Source organism: Miniopterus schreibersii, assembly GCF_964146895.1.
Source record: "Miniopterus schreibersii genome assembly, chromosome: 2".
In the NCBI taxonomy this organism is placed as follows: Eukaryota; Metazoa; Chordata; class Mammalia; order Chiroptera; family Miniopteridae; genus Miniopterus; species Miniopterus schreibersii.
Genome location: NC_138102.1, coordinates 36,311,733 through 36,329,392, shown reverse-complemented (window position 1 = coordinate 36,329,392; position 17,660 = coordinate 36,311,733). Strand labels below are relative to the sequence as shown.

Below are 17,660 nucleotides of genomic sequence, written 5' to 3'. Positions count from 1 at the left end.
CACCAGCATTCACAGAGAGATTCATATAATGCTATATAGACATCTACTATATAGATGATTGTTAGGAGATATGATATTCAAACTCTAGATTAACTTCTCCCTGTATACAAATTTTGTACAAAGGATTTGTACATAATAAACCTTAAAATTTCTGTTAAGAATGGAGACCAGATTTATATCATTTATCAACTAGATTCCAAGCATCTGTTTTCAGCCTCTCATTTTTACCAAGATATGCTTGATACGCTCACAGAATTTCTGCTGACTAGTCAAGGATCCAGTTCAGGCGAAAGTCCCCCTCACCCCTGTGTGATTCATTCACACCAGACAGTTACTGTTGTGTTGGTTGTTGTCATTTTTTTATTTGACAATGTAAGGGAAAAGAGGCCAGTGCCCCTGACTAAATAGTCAGGTATTGCTTGTTTTAAAAATTCTTGCGGCACACTGGTTGAAAATTGCTGCACTAATGCAAGATGTTAATAACAGGGGACACTGTGTGTGGTAGGGGAGGTATCTGGGAACTCTCTATTCCTGTCTGTCTCAGAGGGCGTAACTCCTCTTGTTCTCTCCCTAGCAAAGAGCCCCGGGGAAAGTGTTGCTGGATGCAGTTTGCAACCACCTCAACCTCGTGGAAGGCGACTATTTTGGCCTCGAGTTTCCTGACCACAAAAAGATCACGGTAGGTGATGTCTTTTCGATGTTGCTATTTTATTATCTGTTTGACTTGGGAGAAGGGGGTCATTGGGATCTTTCCTTGAACATGCAGATCTATACAGAGGAAAAACATCCAGAAAGCACTTTTACTCTATTTCTGAAAGTAATGTGTGCACACCATTAGCAAATTCAAAGAGAATACACAATGAAGGCCATCTCCCCCTCCCCCTTTCCCACATCTCTCCCTCCAGAACCACCAGTACCAGTTTCTTCTGTATCCCTTTTTTTTTTTTTTTTTTAAACTATATCTTTATTGATTTCAGAGAGAGGAAAGGAAAGGGAGAGAGAAAGAGAGAAACATCAATGATGATAGTCATTGATCGGCTGCCTCCTGCACGCCCCTGACTGGGGATGGAGCCTGCAACCCGGGCATGTGCCCTGACGGGGAATCGAACCCCGGTCGCCTGGATCCTAGGTCGATGCTCAACCCCTGAGCCACGCCCGGCGGGCATCTTCTGTATCCTTCTGATCAAAGCTCATCTATACGTATACATAAATACATATTTTTGAAATATGCTAACGTGAGGGAAGTGTCATTCATACACACACACACTCACACTCCTATACTTTTTATACCATCCCCCATTAATATATCACGGAGATGTTTCTTTTCAGGACATAGAATTCATTTCCTTTTTTATTTATAGTTTCATGCCATTCCAGTGAATCATATGTCATAATTTACAACTTCTATTGTAAATGATGGGATACTTAGGTTATTCCCAATCTTTTGCTGTTACAAATGATGCTACAGTGAACATACTAATATTTTTATATGTTTGCACTCATGGCCAAGTATTTCAGTAGTTCAGATCCAAAGGCATGGACTTGCCTCATCCATTGGTTCGACCATTTTAAAGTTTGCTAAATACAGATGGGGCAAAAGTAGGTTTATAGTTGTTCATATGGAAAATAACACAATAATAAATAATAATACAAGAAAAAACTGTGTTTTGTGTACTCACAACTGTAAATTTACTTTTGACCCACCCTGTATGTTATATTGTTCTTTTAGAATGTAGTTTACTGTTTTGTTTTGTTTTGATCTTTTATGGCTGGTGGCACTTTTAAGCTGTATCTGAATCTACCTTTTATTAGACACACTTTTAGGCTATAAGGTCATTCATTGTATTTCTGTTCATTCTTTTATTCATTACACGCTGAGTCCCTAGAGCTTTTGCTCGCCACTGCACTGGAGATCCAACAATAGTAAGATGCAGAGAATGTAGAATCCAGGTGGGGCCTAGAGTTTCTCCAGTGACCAGTGCAGGGCAAGTGACAGGTGCTCCACTGGAGCCAGGGGGCATTGGACAGTGGGGGCAACAAACAACATTCCCAGATATTGCAAAACTGAGCCTCATGAGGCCAGTAGAAGTTCACCTAATGGAAAGAATGTTCTGGGAAGAGGGGGTACCCCATGTACAAAGAGCAGAAAGCAAGTGGTCCATCAGGAACCTGCAAATCAGATGGAGTGTGAAGGAAGGGGAAGAGGGCTGGTGAAGGAAGCCAGAGAGAGGCAACAGTTGAAAGGGAAGGACTTTTTATACCATTGCTGCCCAATAGAAATATAATATGAGCCACATATGTAATTTCAATTTTTCTAGCAGTTATGTTAAAAATGGTTTAAAAGTGAAGTTAATTTAAAAGTATATTTAATTTAATATATCCCAGAACATTATCATTTCAACATGTAATCTATATCAGAAACTATAAATAAGATATTTTATATATTTTCATGCTAAGTCTTCGAATCTGGTGTGTATTTGACACAGACCAGCCATATTCCAAGTGGTCAGTAGCTGCACGTAGCTGCCAGCTGTTGTGTTGGGTATGTGCCAAGCTAATGTGTTTGGGAAACTATGAATGTCTCGTAAAGGGACCATGATGTGATCTGATGTGTGATTTAGAAAGAGAACTGTAGCCATATTGGGAAAGAACAAGACTGGAGTCAGGAAAGCTGTCAGGAACTCCTAGCGTCTCAGGTAGGAGACTGTGCTGGACAGAACTTAGGGAGAATGACAGGGCTGGAGAGAGGTGGATGAATTCAGGAGATTCGGGAGGGCGGGAGTCATGGGGGTGGTTAGGGATATGATTGAAAGAGGGCTCAGTGTAGGTGGGTTCTCCCACTTTGTTATTTAGGTGGACAGTGGCACCAGTCACCGGAGATGGAAATCCTCAGAGAGACCATGCCCAGGAAGAGGAAAAGGCATGAGTTCCACCTGGACATGAGGAGTTGGGGTGTCAGTGGAGATGTCTGGTGGGCAGTACCAGTAGGTGTATTTCCTGGAGCACAGGAAAGAGATCTGAGCTGAAATTCAAGAATCACACAGCTCTTTTAAATAGTAATTGAAGCTCTGAAACTAGATGAGAGTGTAGAAATTAAACAGGAGGCAAGAGTGGAACACCAGTGTATAAGAGATGGACAGACAAGGACAGATAGACAGAGAGGGGAAAAACCAGAAGAAGGAACCATCACAGAGCGAGGAAAGACAGCATTGCAAGGAAGGAGGAACAGACAGGAGAAGAGGAGGTAGGTGGTGAATGAGCGCATCTGTCATGGACCTAGAAATCGGTGCAAATTGTGTTTTCTTAACTTATTCCTACCTCCAGATACTCTGCCAAGTTTCAGTGCTTGCGTTAAATCTAAGCCTCTGACTCCCAGACTTTTTTCTGATGTGGTGAATGACCACAGAGGGGCCACATCTAATTCCACATTCATTTATTTTTCTAAGAATTATTTTGTGCCTACACTATGTCAGTCGTCACACTTCATCTCTAGAAGACACATGATATAAAAAGTGACAGCAGGAAGTAGTTATGGTTTCCATTTATTAGAAATGCACAACTTGGGAAGACGGACAGGGAAACAAATTTTACTGCTTCCTTATAGTACTGTTTAGGAATATGTTCAACTGCCAAATTAAAAAAACCCAATAGTGATGACATAAAGAAATAGTGTTTGTCATACATAATACAAAAAAAAAAGCATCCACATGAGTGGTTACCACATGCCATATGGTTCAGTCCCTGTGGTACAACAGTGAACATGGCCCATGTTCTGAAGCAGAGACCAGCAAACTTTCTTTGTAAAGGGCCAGCTAGTCAATATTATATATAGGTTTTGCAGGCCAGAGGGTCTCTGCTGCAACTATTCCTATCTGCCTTTGTAGTGCAGAAGCAGCCATAGACAAGAGACAATGAATGCATGTGATTTAGTTTCAATAAAACTTTATTGACAATACAGAAAACCATAGTTTGCCAGCACCTGTTCTGGAGAGTAATAAACTCTGCAAGGCATCGTATTAGGTTTACTTACAATATTTTATTCATTCCACATAGGCCCATTATAAACCCCTTTTCTTAAAGAGGTTGAGTCATGTTCGCAAAGGCACACAGCTAGGAAATGATGGAGCTGGGATTTAAGTCCAGATCTGTCTAACTACACAAGCCCATGCTCTCAGTCACCATTCCATTCTTACCATATATCTATATTTTGCTCTCTGTCAATAGCAAAATTCCAACCTGAGAGCTAATTTCATAAAATTTTATAACTAGGTTGTTTTGACAAAATTGATCTATGATGCTAGGTGGGGTGGTGTAAGAGACTGCAGAAGGGTACATGAAGGCCTTCTGGGATCCTGGCCATGTTCTGTGTTGTTTTTTTTTAATCTCGGTGCTGGTTCTTTGGGTGCAATCAGTTTATAAACATTCAGTGAACTGTACACTTATAATGTGCATTTTATATGTGTGTGTATATAAATCTTTATACGTGTATACATAAAATAAAAGTTTACCCCCAAAATGCAATGAAATAAAAGCACCCAGGAGCAGAAGTAATGACCAAAAAGCACCCAGAGGCTAGCTGATGGGACCTGTTTTGGAAAAGCCAAGGATGAGTCTTGATTGGTTGAACTGAGGAAGAGCCACTCACCTGTGAGAACAGTAAACTCTAGCTGGATTTTCACCTGTGTTCAAAGGAAAGCTGCTTCAAAATTTAAGACTTGTGTCATAGAGTTTTGGTCTCCTTCCCAGATTCTGTCGAAGTGCTGGCTTCCTAGCTGGGTGGTCTTGTAGCGGTAGATGAAAGCAACTCTGCAGCCAGCCTGCCAGTCCTCAAATCGCTGCTCTGCCTCTCAGCAGCAGGGTGACCAGGGCAGGTGGCAGGCCTCACTGAGCCTCACTTTGCTTGTGAGTAGAATGGGGAATTAGTGCCCACCTTGAGTGGTTTTGGAAAGGCTCAAACATGGTATCTATTGGCATGTAACCCTGTGTATGGGGCCTATTAAAGTGTTCAGAAAGTTAGTTGTGGAAAATATTATCATTGTCATCATTTTTTTATTGTGTTCAAAAACAGATAACATAAAATTTACCATCTTAATTCTTTTTAAGTGTACAGTACAGAGCATTAACTATATTCACACTGTTGTGCAGCAGACCTCTAACTGTTTCATCTTATAAACCTGAAACTCCGTACCCATTAAGTAGCAACTTCCTTTCCCCCCTCCTCCCAGCCCCTGGCAACCCCCATTCTACTTTCTGTTTCTATGAGTTTGGTTACTCGGTGCCTCATACAAGTGGAATCATGTAATATTTGTCCTTTTGTGACTGTCTTATTTCACTCAGCATAATGTCCTCAAGGTCCATCCATGTTGTAGCATATGACAGAATTTCCTTCCTTTTCAAGGCTGAATAATATTCCATTGTACAGTCACACCACATTTTGCTCATCCATTCATCTGTTGATGAACATTTAGGTTCCTCCCACCCCTCGATTACTGTGAACAATGCTGCGATGGACATGAGTGTGTCGTCATTGTGATTGTCATTGTGTGCTGTTGTGTTTATTATGTTCGCCAAGCTTTATCTGAGAGGCTGCTCACATATCTGCCAAAACAAGAGGAAGCGTGGATGGCCTCAGAATGCCCAAATGTGGGCTGTCACGACACTTTTTGCCCATTTATTTGTGTGTGATATGTGGGATATTAGTTGTCCCCCACAGTCCCTGGCATACAAGGTTGTGGATCTTTGTCCCTGGCACCTTGCATTCCAGCCTAGCCTTCCAGCCCTTTTCTCATAATCATGTAAGTAGCCACATCAGGGTGTTCTTCATAGTAAGGGTTTAAAAAGCTTAAGGGGAACACGAGTGCTCCCACATGGCCTAAGATGTTTCTCAAGATTGGAATTGCACTAGTGATAATTAGTAAGGAATCATTTATGCTCCGCCCTGCACTAGACTTGCTCAGGCCTGTCCATTGATGGAGCTGATTGCTGTGTTTACGTGCGAGCTTGGCGTGCTGTTATCCTTGGGTCCGGGCAGCCATCCCCATGAGATTGCCCTGCAGGAGCAGAGAATTCTTTTAATCAGCTTTTTAAAAATTGATTGGCCTTCCCGTGGCAGAAACACTATTGATCCTAGAAATCAAGAGCCTGTGTTTAATATGCTAGTTAATTGGTACCTTGACTGTGAGGGCTGGTGAAGGGCCAGGAAGACATTAGGTTGCCACTGGGGTGAGCTCAGACAGCCAACTGTCCTTGAGCTTCCGTGTGCCACAGACTCTGCTGTAAACATTAAGTGTATCTCATTTCTTCTTCATATTAGGGATCTACCAGAAAATAAATATGTCAGACTTTGCAGGCGATACTGTCTCTATGGCAACTACCCAGCTCAGTCACTGTAGCTCAAAAGCAGCCACATACTGTAAACAAATGAGTGTGGTTGTGTTCTAATAAAACTTTACCCAGAACTACACACATCTCACCTGCAGAGATAGGTGTATAAGTAAGATTTACCTTATTGGCCTGTTGAAGATAGTGGGAAAAGCTCTGCATTGTGGCCTGTAAATCTCCCTTTAAACATTTGCTTTCTTGTTTAGCAGGGTAGATTCTGAACTTCTGGGATTAATAAATGACAGTTTTACAAAGTTATCATGAGGATTCAGATACTTTCCAGTCACGAGTTCAGCTGAATTTCTCGTACTTAGTAGACACTCAGTTATCTGTTGTATGTTATGCTTTGCATTCTAGCTCTGAAACCAGTGAGACTGGCCCACTAGTCTTTTATTAAAGCTACATTGCTTAGTGACCTGATAAAACAATTCTAATTTCTAATAAATAAATATTGGCAAATCTCAGGAAAAGATTGGCATCTTTTCATTTATTTTATATTTTTCTCCATGCCAGGAGAAAAGTTTGCCATTAGCTTGGGCTGCCGTAGCAAAATACCATAGACTGGGCAGCTTGAACAAAAGACAATTTCTCACAGCATTGGAGGCTGGAAGTCTGAGATCAAAGGACCAGCCTAGTCAGAGTCTGGTGAAGACCCTCTTTCTGACTTGCAGGTGGTCACCTTCTTTCTTTTTCCTCACTTGTGGGAGTGGGGGAAAATTTTCCTCTTATAAGGGCAGAGTCCTATTGGATCAGGGACCCATCCTAATGCCCTTGTTTAACCTTAATTACACTTAAAGATGCTGTCTCCAGATAGTCGCATTGGGCTTAGGACTTCAACATGTGAATTCTGGAGGGGCACAGTCCATAGCAGCAGGCATGCTTCCTAGGGTCTGGAGATCACAGGAAGCATTGCTGTTTGGGATGGCAGGTGGTTTCCCATCCCCACTGGGGTCAGACACACCTTCCTCTATGCATAATTGCAGCTGCCTGACCTTGTTTCTTCCTAGGGGTCTCATTGCAGACATCTTTTTTTTTTTTTTTAAATATATATTGATTTCAGAGAGAGGAAAGGAGGGGGAGAGAGAGAGATATTGATCAATGATGAGAGAGTCATTGATCAAGTCCGCAACCCGGGCATGTGCCCTGACCGGGAATCGAACCCCGATCACCTGGATCCTAGGTCGACGCTCAACCGCTGAGCCACGCCCGGCCGGGCTCATTGCAGACATCTGAGGTCAGGAGGGGCCCTTTGCTGACCATGCCAGGTGTAAAGGATGAGAATATTGCAGGACCAAGGACAGGTGAAAGTTTGGGAAGCCAGCAGACGTGAGGTTGTGGACTTGGTCACCACGCAGGGCCGCACCATGGTTTGATTGACAGTGTCTGTGATGACAGGGCAGGTCCCAGAGGAGGCAGAGCTCTCCTTGAGCAAAGCCTGGGAGAACAGATGACTGGAAAAGTAGAGTTAGGGCAATGTTGTGTTTCTTAAGCTGGAAGGAGGATATGTGGCTTTTGTTTTCATTTTGTTTATTTCTTTAGGGAAGTTTTAGGTTTAAAGGAAAACTGAGTAGAAAGTACAGAGAGGCCCCATATATCACCCTTCCCCAATGCATGCACAGTGTCTCCTTTTATTAACAGCTTTCATTAATGCGGTACATGTTACAATTGAGCCAATGTTAATACATTATTATTTTACAGTCCGAGGTTTACATTAGGGTTCATTCTTTGTGTTGTACATTCTATAGGTTTTAACAAATGTATAAAGACATGTATCTACCATTAGAGTATCATAAAGAATAGTGTGACTACCCTAAAAATCCTGTGTTCCACCTATTGATCCCTCCCTCCCTTCTGCCCCTGGCAACCACGGATTTTTTTCTTCTTTCAATATTTTCTTGTTTTCTGTGTTCTTGATGTTCTGGTGTCTGGGGCCTTGCTGGCTGGGGAGTGACTGCCCTTCCCAGGGCTAGAGAGAAGTAGTAAAATCTCAAACTAAAATTGTGAGTTTCTCTATTTCTCTTTACAGTTTTTTTTTTATCAGTTTTTGCTTCATATATTTTGAAGCTCTGTTTTTAAGTGTATCTATTTAGGTTTTTATGTCCTCCTGATTGATTTCTTTGTTAAATTAAGAAATTACCTTCTTTATCCCTGGTGATATTCTGTGTTCTGGTATATACCTTGCCAGGTACAAATGTAGCTTCTTTAGTTTTTAAAGATTACTATTAGCATGATACACCTTCTGCATCCTTTTCCTCTGAATTCATGTTTGCAGTGCCTTTCTTACAGGCAGCATGCAGTTGGGCCTTGCCTTTTTGTCTAGTCCGACAATCCTGCCTTTTTTTTTTTTTTTTAAATATATCTTTATTGATTTCAGAGAGAGGAAAGGAGAGGGAGAGAGAGAGAGAAACATCAATGATGAGAGAGTCATTGATCGAGCCCGCAACCGGGCATGTGCCCTGACCAGGAATCGAACCCCGATCGCCTGGATCCTAGGTTGACGCTCAACCACTGAGCCACACCCAGCCGGGCGACAATCCTGCTTTTTAATTTGCAGTGTTTAGACTACTTTTAATGCGATTGGTGATACGGATTAAATTAGTCATCTTGAATTCATTTTCCATTTGCCTTGTTCATTCTTTGTTCCTTTTTCTGCTTCCTTTTGATGAGTAGAATATTTTGATGATTTCACTTTACCTTCTTTGTTGGCTTATAAACTATAACTCTGATTTGTCACGTTAGTGCTTGCTTTGGAGTTTGTATACATCTGTAATTTATCAGAGCCTGCTTTCAGGAGATATTATTCCACTCCACAAACAGTATAAAAACTTAAAAAAAGCATACTTTCATTTTCTCCTTGTTGACCTTTTTGCTGTCGTCAGACATTCTTTTACATAAATTATAAACCCCACATTACTATTATTTTTGTTGTCTTTTATAAGTAATTTAGAAATTTAAAATTTTGTTTTTAAGTTTACTCATTCCAGAGAAAGAGAGAAACATCAGTTTGTTGTTCCACCTAATCGTACATTCATCGGTTGATTCCTGCATGTGCCCTGACTGGGGATTGAATCTGCAACCTTGGCCTTTTGGGAGAATGCTCTAACAAATGGAGCTACCTGGCCAGGGCAAAAAAAATTTTTTTTTAAAAAGCATCTTACATATCTACCATGCAGTTAACATTTTAGTGTTCTTCAATCCTTTGTGCAGACACAGATTTCCATGTGATACCATTCTTTCTGCTTGAAGGACTTCCTTTAACAGTTTGTGTTACATGGGTCTGCTGATGATGAATTCTCTCAGTTTTCATATATTTGAAAGTGTCCTTATTTTGTCTGCTTTTTTGAAAGACATTTTTTGCTGGGTGTGAAATTCTAAGATGAATTTTTTCCCCCAGTACATGAAAATTTTTCTTCACTGCATTCTCACTTGCATTGTGTTTGACAAGAAATCTGTCATGTTCATCTTTATTCTTTTGTACATAGTGTCTCTTTTTTCTCTGGCTGGTTTTAAGAATTCTCTTTCTCACTGTTTTTGAGCATTTTGATTATGATGTGCTTTCATGCCCCCCCCCTTTTTTTTTTTTTTGACATTTCTTGTGCTTGGAGTTTGCTGAGTATCCTGGGTCTGTGGGTTTATTGCTTTCCATCCACTTTGGAAAAATTTCAGCCATTATTTCTTTTAATACTTTTTCCTATCCTTTGTCCCTCCTTTGCCATCTCTTCTCCTCTAGGACCTCAGTTCCATGTGTATTAGGCTGCCTAAAGTTGTTCTACAGTTTTCTGATTCTCTATTAATTTTTTTGGTAATTTTTCTCTCTGTGTTTCATTTTGGATTGTTTCTCTTGCCAGGTCTTCAGGTTCATTACTATTTCTTCTTTAATGTCTAATTTGATATTAATCTCACACAGTGTAGTTTTTATCTCTAGAAATTTAGTTTGGGTGCTTTTCTTTCCTTTTTTTTTTTTAAATCCTCACCTGAGGATATACCTTTACTGATTTGAGAGAGAGAGAGAAACATCAGTATGAAAGAGAAACATCGATTGGTTGCTTCCTGTATGCACCCTGACCAGGGATGGAACCGGCAATTTGGGTATGTGCCCTGACCGGGAATCAAACCCTCAACCTTTCAGTGAATGGGAAGTTACTTCAACCAACTGAGCCACTCTGGCTGGACAGTTTGGTTCCTTTTAATATCTTCCATATCTCACCCTTTTGAACATAGGGAATACATTTGTAATAACGGTCTTCATATCCTTTGTTAATTTTAACACTTGTGTCAGTTCTAGGTCAGATTTGATATTGTTTTCTAATTATGAGTCATATTTTTCTGTTTTTTCATATTTTCTTTTCTTTTTTGTTTTAAATCCTCACTCGAGGATATGAGAGAGAGGGAGAGACAGAAGAGAGAGAGAAACATTGATGTGAGAGAGAAACATTGATTGGCTGCCTTCCCATATCCTTCCCAACTGGGAATCAAACCTTCAACCTTTCAGTGCACAGGACGACACTCAACCAACTGAGCCACTCTTGCTGGACCTGGTGATTTTCTTTATTGGATGTTAGGTATTGTGAATTTTACCTTGTTGAGTGCTTAATAGCTTTGTATTTCTATAAATTTTATTGAGTGTTCTGGGATGCACTTACGTTATTTGGAAACAGTTTAGTCCCCTTAGATCTGGCTTTTAAGACTTGTTAGGTGGAACTGGTGTAGTGTACAATTTGGGGTAAATGATTCCCTACTGCTAGTGATGACTCTTCAGTACTCTACGCACTGCACATGAATCACAAGGCCTTCCATTCAGCCTGGAGAGAATGTATACTGTTCCTGGCCCTGTGTGAACACCAGGCACTGTTACGTCTAATCTCTCCATTGGTTCTTTTTTTCAGTCTTGGGTATTTTCTCACAGCATATGTTGATCAGTGCTCAGCTGATTACTCAAGGCTAACCCTCTGTACTCTCCTAAATGCTCTTTCTGGAGAGAGCTTTCTACTCTTTGGAACTCTCCTGTGAACTCTCGCTACCTTGGTTCCCTGTACTCCCAGCCCCATCTCTTCAACTCATGGATTTTGCCAGGTTCTTCCTCCTTGCACCACAGTCTAGAAACTTGCTCAAGGCAGAAGGCTGGTGCAGCCGTAGGGATCAGGATTATTTTGTTCTCTCTCAGGGAATCACTGTTCCTCATTGCCTGGTGCCCCAAGTATTCAGATCTGTTGTGCTATGTATTGTTTCCATTTTTTTGGTTGTTCCATGTAGGAAGATCCAGTTCCTCTTACTCTACTTTGACCCGAATCAGAAACCTCTAATAGGTTTTAAAAAGAAAGCCACCCTTTACATACCTTTTAAATATAAACAAATGTAAAATTAATAAAATAATTAAGATTAATATAAAAATTACATTCAAATAAATTATTACAAACAAAAATTCAAAGTAGTTATTTCTTCTAGGAGTCAGCCTGAAGAAAGACTAATGTGTTGTAGTGAATTATAGATACTGTATAACTTGCTCTAATCTATTTTATCTGGTTCCTATATATGTTATAATTGATGATGAAATATTTTTGTTGTATGCAGTTTTGATTTTTAAACATGAAGACTAGAGCTGAACTGTTGTTGAGTCCTTTAGTTTTTAAGAGGCAGGATATTTTATTGTAGAAAAAGCACAGATTTAGAGTCAAATGGACTGGATGTTGAATCCTAGCTGTGTGGCCTTGGGCAACTTAAATAAGTTTTCTGAGTTTGGCCTCTTTCCTGTGTAAAATGGCCACATTGTTATGAATATTAAATGAAAATGTATAAAACACCTATCCAGTGCCCCACACATAGTAGGTGCTCAAGAAACAGTCTCTTTTCCTGCCTGCTGTCTGACATCAAGTAACTGATTCTCTTTTAATAAGACCTTTCCCAAAATACCTCAGATGTTTCAGTTGTCTACAAAATCCACCTAAAATGTCACCCACCAAAATAATAGGGACAAAAAAATGTTGAGGGAAAGAAGAGAACAGCTTTGGGAACAGTGACTCATGTTGCCTTTCCTTTGATGCTTACACATTTAAACATTTCTTCTCACCTAACAGTATTTCAGTGCACAGAGTACATTCCAAAGGGAAAATTGATATTAACGGGATTAGAGGAAAATAGGGAGCCTGAATAAAATGTAGGCAAACAAGGGAAGTTGAGGCTGGAAAGCTGTGTTGAAACCAAATTGTGGAAGATAGCATTTATAGGCTGAAATGTGCCGCCCCCCCCCCCCCAAATTTGTATGTTAAAGCTCTAACACCTGTACTTCAGGATGTGGCTGTTCTTGAAGATACAGCCTTTAAAAGAGGTGATTAAGTTAAAATGAGGCAGTTAGAGTGAGCCCTAGTCCAGTCCGACTGGTTTCATTTTAAGAAGAAGAAATTTGGAAATACCCGAGAAACACCAGGGCATGTGTTCATAGAAGACCGTGTGATGACATAGCCAGAAGGCAGCCATCTGTAAGCCAATGATAGACGCCTCAGGAGAAACCAAACCTGTAACACCTTGAACCTCCAGAACTGTGAGGAAATCAGTTTCTGTTGTCCATGCCTACCTGCCTACCTAGTCTGGTACTTTTTCATGACAGCCCTAGCAAACTCTTCCAATGGACCTTCAAATCTCAGCAGGGTAAACTTCCTTGATTTGGTGAGTCATACTCACAGGGAATGACATTTCTAGAAGTTCATTCATTTTGACCAGATCCCTTTACAGTCGGTAATGTGGCTGTGTAGTTGTGCTCTGGCCATCAGCAGCGTGGTTTTAGAGAAGCGGGGATGTGTGGCTTAGTTGAAGGGGTGGAGGGTGCAGTTAAAGATACATCATTCCATTTGTGACCCTCTAGAGATCTGTGGGCAGTGAAAGAAAGACTATGTTGCTTTGTCACCTTTTTAACACATCTGGAACTTGTTTCTGTTCCGCTTAGATTGAATGAGCAAGTGATTTGTCTAAGGTGGTCTGATGCACTTAAAATGCTTCCCAGTAGCCCTCCCCATATATCACACTTCAGTGCTTTAACTCTAGTCAAGCAGCAACCCCATTTTTCTTCTTAGAAACGAGGAGCTCCTTCTAGCTCATCCACTTACAGTAGATTGAATCCTATGTGTGCCAACCTTTTCTCTCGTCTCTGCAAATATCTAACTGGTAACTGCAGAGGTTCTCATAGGCTCCCTGTTCTCACCCAGGCCAGTTTGACTGTGGTGGGATTGCTGCCCTGTGGCGGCATTGCTGCAGAGCTCTACCAAATGGGCTAATTCAGGCCAGTCTCATGTTTCTAGACCTACATGTTCTAAAACCACATGCTCAGTTGGCTCAAAATTGGTGCTCATATTTGATGCTTTCCACAGAAATGCCAAAAACAGAAGAGAGATGTTTTAAAACAGTTCATAAAATCGGCAACTACATTGCCAGAGCATAGTTGTTTTGTCCAGAGTGGTTTGCAGAGTTTAGGCAGCTTCTGTGGCAGAATTGACGATGGTGAAAGATCTCAGAGATGATTCTCCCTAGGCGGCCATGGAGGCCGAAAGAGCACAGGATGGCAGGTGCATGAGTGGGTGCTGAGCAGCCCTGGGAATCCCACTAGAATTCCCTACTTAACTCAGCGTCTCATGCAACGTAACTATTCTGAATTTACCTTTGCATCAATCCACCAACTCTCAGCTTTTACAGGGGAAAAAGAAGACATCTAAGAGGAACTTTCTTATCTTCCCAACACAGAAATAGAAACTTACTTCCATTTTTCATTAGCCTTTCTGTCTTTGTCTCCCCTCCCCCGACAGTGGAAGAGCTCTTCTTTCTAACTCAAGCCGTTGCACTCTTGTTTCAGAGCTACCTTGTCGCATCATTTCAGGCCTCTTAGGACATTGGTTAACTCTTCTTGCTCATAGTCTCAACCCCTCCCCTTTTTTGAAAGCACCCAGGGTGCTTTCCTGTTAAAACAAGCAAATGAATGCCCTTATTTGATTTCTTTACCTCCTGGACTCCTAGTCTCTTCCTCTTCCTCCACAACCCAACTTCTTGAAAAAGCCCTTCATCGATTAAGTACAGATTGGTAGCTACAAAATAGTCACAGGGATATAATATACAGCATTGGGAAATATAGTGAATAATATAGTAATAACTATGTATGGTACCAGGTGGGTGCAGGAAATATCAAGGGGAATCACTTTGTAAAGTATATGATTGCCTAGCCACTGTGCTGTACACCTGAAACCAATGCAATATAATATTGGAAGTAAATTGTAATTGGAAAAAAAATATCTATATATATAGATAGATATATTTTAAAGTCCTTATCCTCTGGCCTCTTCACCACCCACCAGACTTTCAGACCCATCACTGAGTCAACTGACCAGCAGATATTCTAGTTGTCATCTTATTTAACCTTGCAACAGCTCTTGATATTCTTTGTTCTGAAAACACCTTCGTCCCGTTGCTTCCACAACACAACTCTCTTATTTTCTTTCCACCCTCACCTGCTTCCACCTGGTGGAGGCTGTTCCATGGTGGAGGCGTCATCAGTGCTCATGCGTCCCATCCTCTGGCCCTATGAGCTGACCTTACCCTCCATGGAGTCAGGGCGGTAGTGACTTCTATATGGGAGATATCTTGGCCAGGCCTTCTGAGCTCTGGATGAGTGTGTCGCACCATTTCCATACTGTCTCTTCCTTAGGGTTAAAATACTTTATTAATAAGGGCAGCTGGTCTCTGTCACTCGCTCTCTCACTCACTCTCTCACTCAAAAAATTTGCCACTCAAACTGCATGCTAAGGCAAGCATGTGTGAAAAGAGCCTGGACTTTGAAGTTGGGCCGGCCTATTTCAGTCCTGGCTCTGCGCTCTGGAGCTGAGAGACCTGGGACAAGTTATTGAGCCTCTCCAAGTCTCAGATTTCCCTCCTGGGTAACAGGAATCCTTCTGGCCTTGTTCATAGAGGTAAATAGTTTCTGGATAGTTCCTGGTGCAGAGGTGGTATTCTGTAAATAGTCATTCCCTTCTCGTATTCCTCCAGGCTATGCTGTCTGTACATACACACACACATGCATTTTGTTTCACTAAGGGGCTTTTACATTTCACTCAGCTTGTAGCCTGACATACAGTCATGCATTCATATTTGCTGACTAGCTTACTGTGACCAAAGTACAAATGAGAGTAGAAAAAATTTTTAGTTTACTGAGTCTAGGAGAGATTTTAATTTTGAAGTTTAGGGACAATGTTAGCAAATTTGGATCTGTTGTATAAAAGTGGTAGATGATGTAAGGTATGAAATTCTGGAGAAAAAAGGGACAGCCTCTAGTATGCAAAAATTTTTATTTTAAACAACTCCAAATAAGGTACAAAATACACTCTTTCATTGCGATTTTGTGTCTCAAAACTGTTCTTGTTTCCTTTGTAGGTGTGGCTGGATCTCTTAAAACCTATTGTCAAGCAGATTAGAAGTAAGTATATATGGCGTGTTTAACAGTGATTTTAAATATAAAGCCAGACAGTTTCCTCGTCTAGACGTCGGCTGTCCTGTGGCGTCAAGCAGTTAGTGATACAGATTTTTTTTTTTACCCCGTGATTGCTTTCCACCATCCACTAACCCACATACTATTAAAATGTACGTTGTGCAATTTTAATATGTGTAGCAATTTGGTAATCAAAACCTTGCCTGGAAAATGAAATGTTGTTTTGATTAACAAGTAAGCTATGCTATTAAGCCCCAGAATAGTTGAGATTGCCTTGTGTGTGCCCATGGTTCTTATTGTCACTTTTGAAGGGGGAAAGTGGAGCCGTTTATTCATAAACTTGGTGTAAGGTTTTCTGTCCTGCCTCTTCAAAGCCTGTGAAATCAGAATGCAAGTGTGGTTTGGAAAAATAAGGTGCGTGCGTGTGTGTGTGTGTGTGTGTGTGTGCGTGCGTGTGCGTGTGCGTGTGTGCACGCGCGTGTGCCTGCCTGTGTGCATTTCCGAATTTCTGAATGGCAAGCGGAACTGAAGGGAACCTGGCTTGTATTTAGACCATGTGTTGGAGAAAAGATTCAGGAGGGTCTAGGAGAGGAGGGAGAAAAGAGAACACTTGGTTTTTCTCTCCCTTCTCAACATGCCTCAGCACAGGACCTTCCTCCCGTCTCTCTGCTTTAAGGTCAAGTTCAGAGCCAAGCTCTATTCTCAGAGTCATTCAGGTAGTTCTTCACTGCAGCCAGAGCCTGGGCAGAGTCCGAGGATGGTAACAAAGCTACATTTCTTTAGCTGAGCCGGCAGCACGCAATACCTTGTGGGATCGCTTTTCTGTGTGACTAAGAAACCCCACGGGGCCACTTAGAGCAGTTTATGTGGATGTGATAAATGGCACACAGTGTCTATATGGCCCTTATGCAGTTGAAATTGATGTTGAGCTGTCATTTAAATTAAGCAATTATTGATGCTGAAAATGAAACAGCCATTGTTTGTTTAACATTTTATGGGTGGTTGGCCAGTGACCAAGTGGGGGGTGGGGAGCACATTACTGAGAGAAGCCCCCCCAGGCTTGGTAGGTAAAGGTACTGTGGAGTCTAGAATGATGACATTTGTCCCTTTCATGACTCATGATAGGAAATGCTGATGGTGGAAAGGAATCTCCTAGCACATTTAGCAAATGCTGACAAAGAGAGTCTGTCCCTGTTGAGCCAGCGCTGGGTGCTCCTTTTCATCTCCATGTGCTTTGACTAGCCGTGGGTGACAGAGCAGTCATTTTTACTTAGTGCTAGCATCTACTTAGCTTCCGGTTCTCTAAGGATCTGAGTGTCCTCATTAAATTCCTATGTCTGTGACAATGACTGAGAAGAAGTAGAGTGACCTTCCCCATTTTGCTATTGTTATTTTGTGACTCAGAATTGACATGCGAGGGTTTTTGTTAATTTTTAGATTGATTAGGGAAAAGCCCAGCTTCTATTTGCTTCAATATTTGTGTATATTGGCGACATCTTCGCCTTACGATATATCCTTTTTGTTTTCTTCCTAAACTTGAATGTGTTAGCATAGAAATTATGATACAGCATCTATTTTTGTGATAGTGAAAGGAAGAGCAAAAAGACATTTTCTGCTTTCATATGAGTACTGTTAAGATTGGGATTTCATTACAGTGCCTTATATTTCATAGAACATAAATTCATCGCTATCATTCTAAACAGCAGAAGCTGTAAGACCACCCTTATATTGTAGCTAATACATCAAACAAACTCTGACTCAGATTACAGATTATTATTTTATAATCTATTTGTTCTGTTTTAATTCTGAAAACAAA

At 41.0% G+C, this 17,660-nt stretch overlaps 1 protein-coding gene across 5 annotated transcripts in view; it reads left to right on the top strand.

Moving 5' to 3' along the window:
• FARP1 (FERM, ARH/RhoGEF and pleckstrin domain protein 1) overlaps nt 1–17,660 on the top strand; it is a 256,565-nt gene that overhangs the window by 161,772 nt on the left and 77,133 nt on the right. For all 5 annotated transcript variants that reach the window (XM_081129008.1, XM_081129004.1, XM_081129007.1 and 2 more), the window contains exons 3-4: nt 575–679; nt 15,790–15,832. In XM_081129008.1, the coding sequence (XP_080985134.1) occupies nt 575–679; nt 15,790–15,832 (148 nt within the window). The remainder of the gene's footprint in view (nt 1–574; nt 680–15,789; nt 15,833–17,660) is intronic.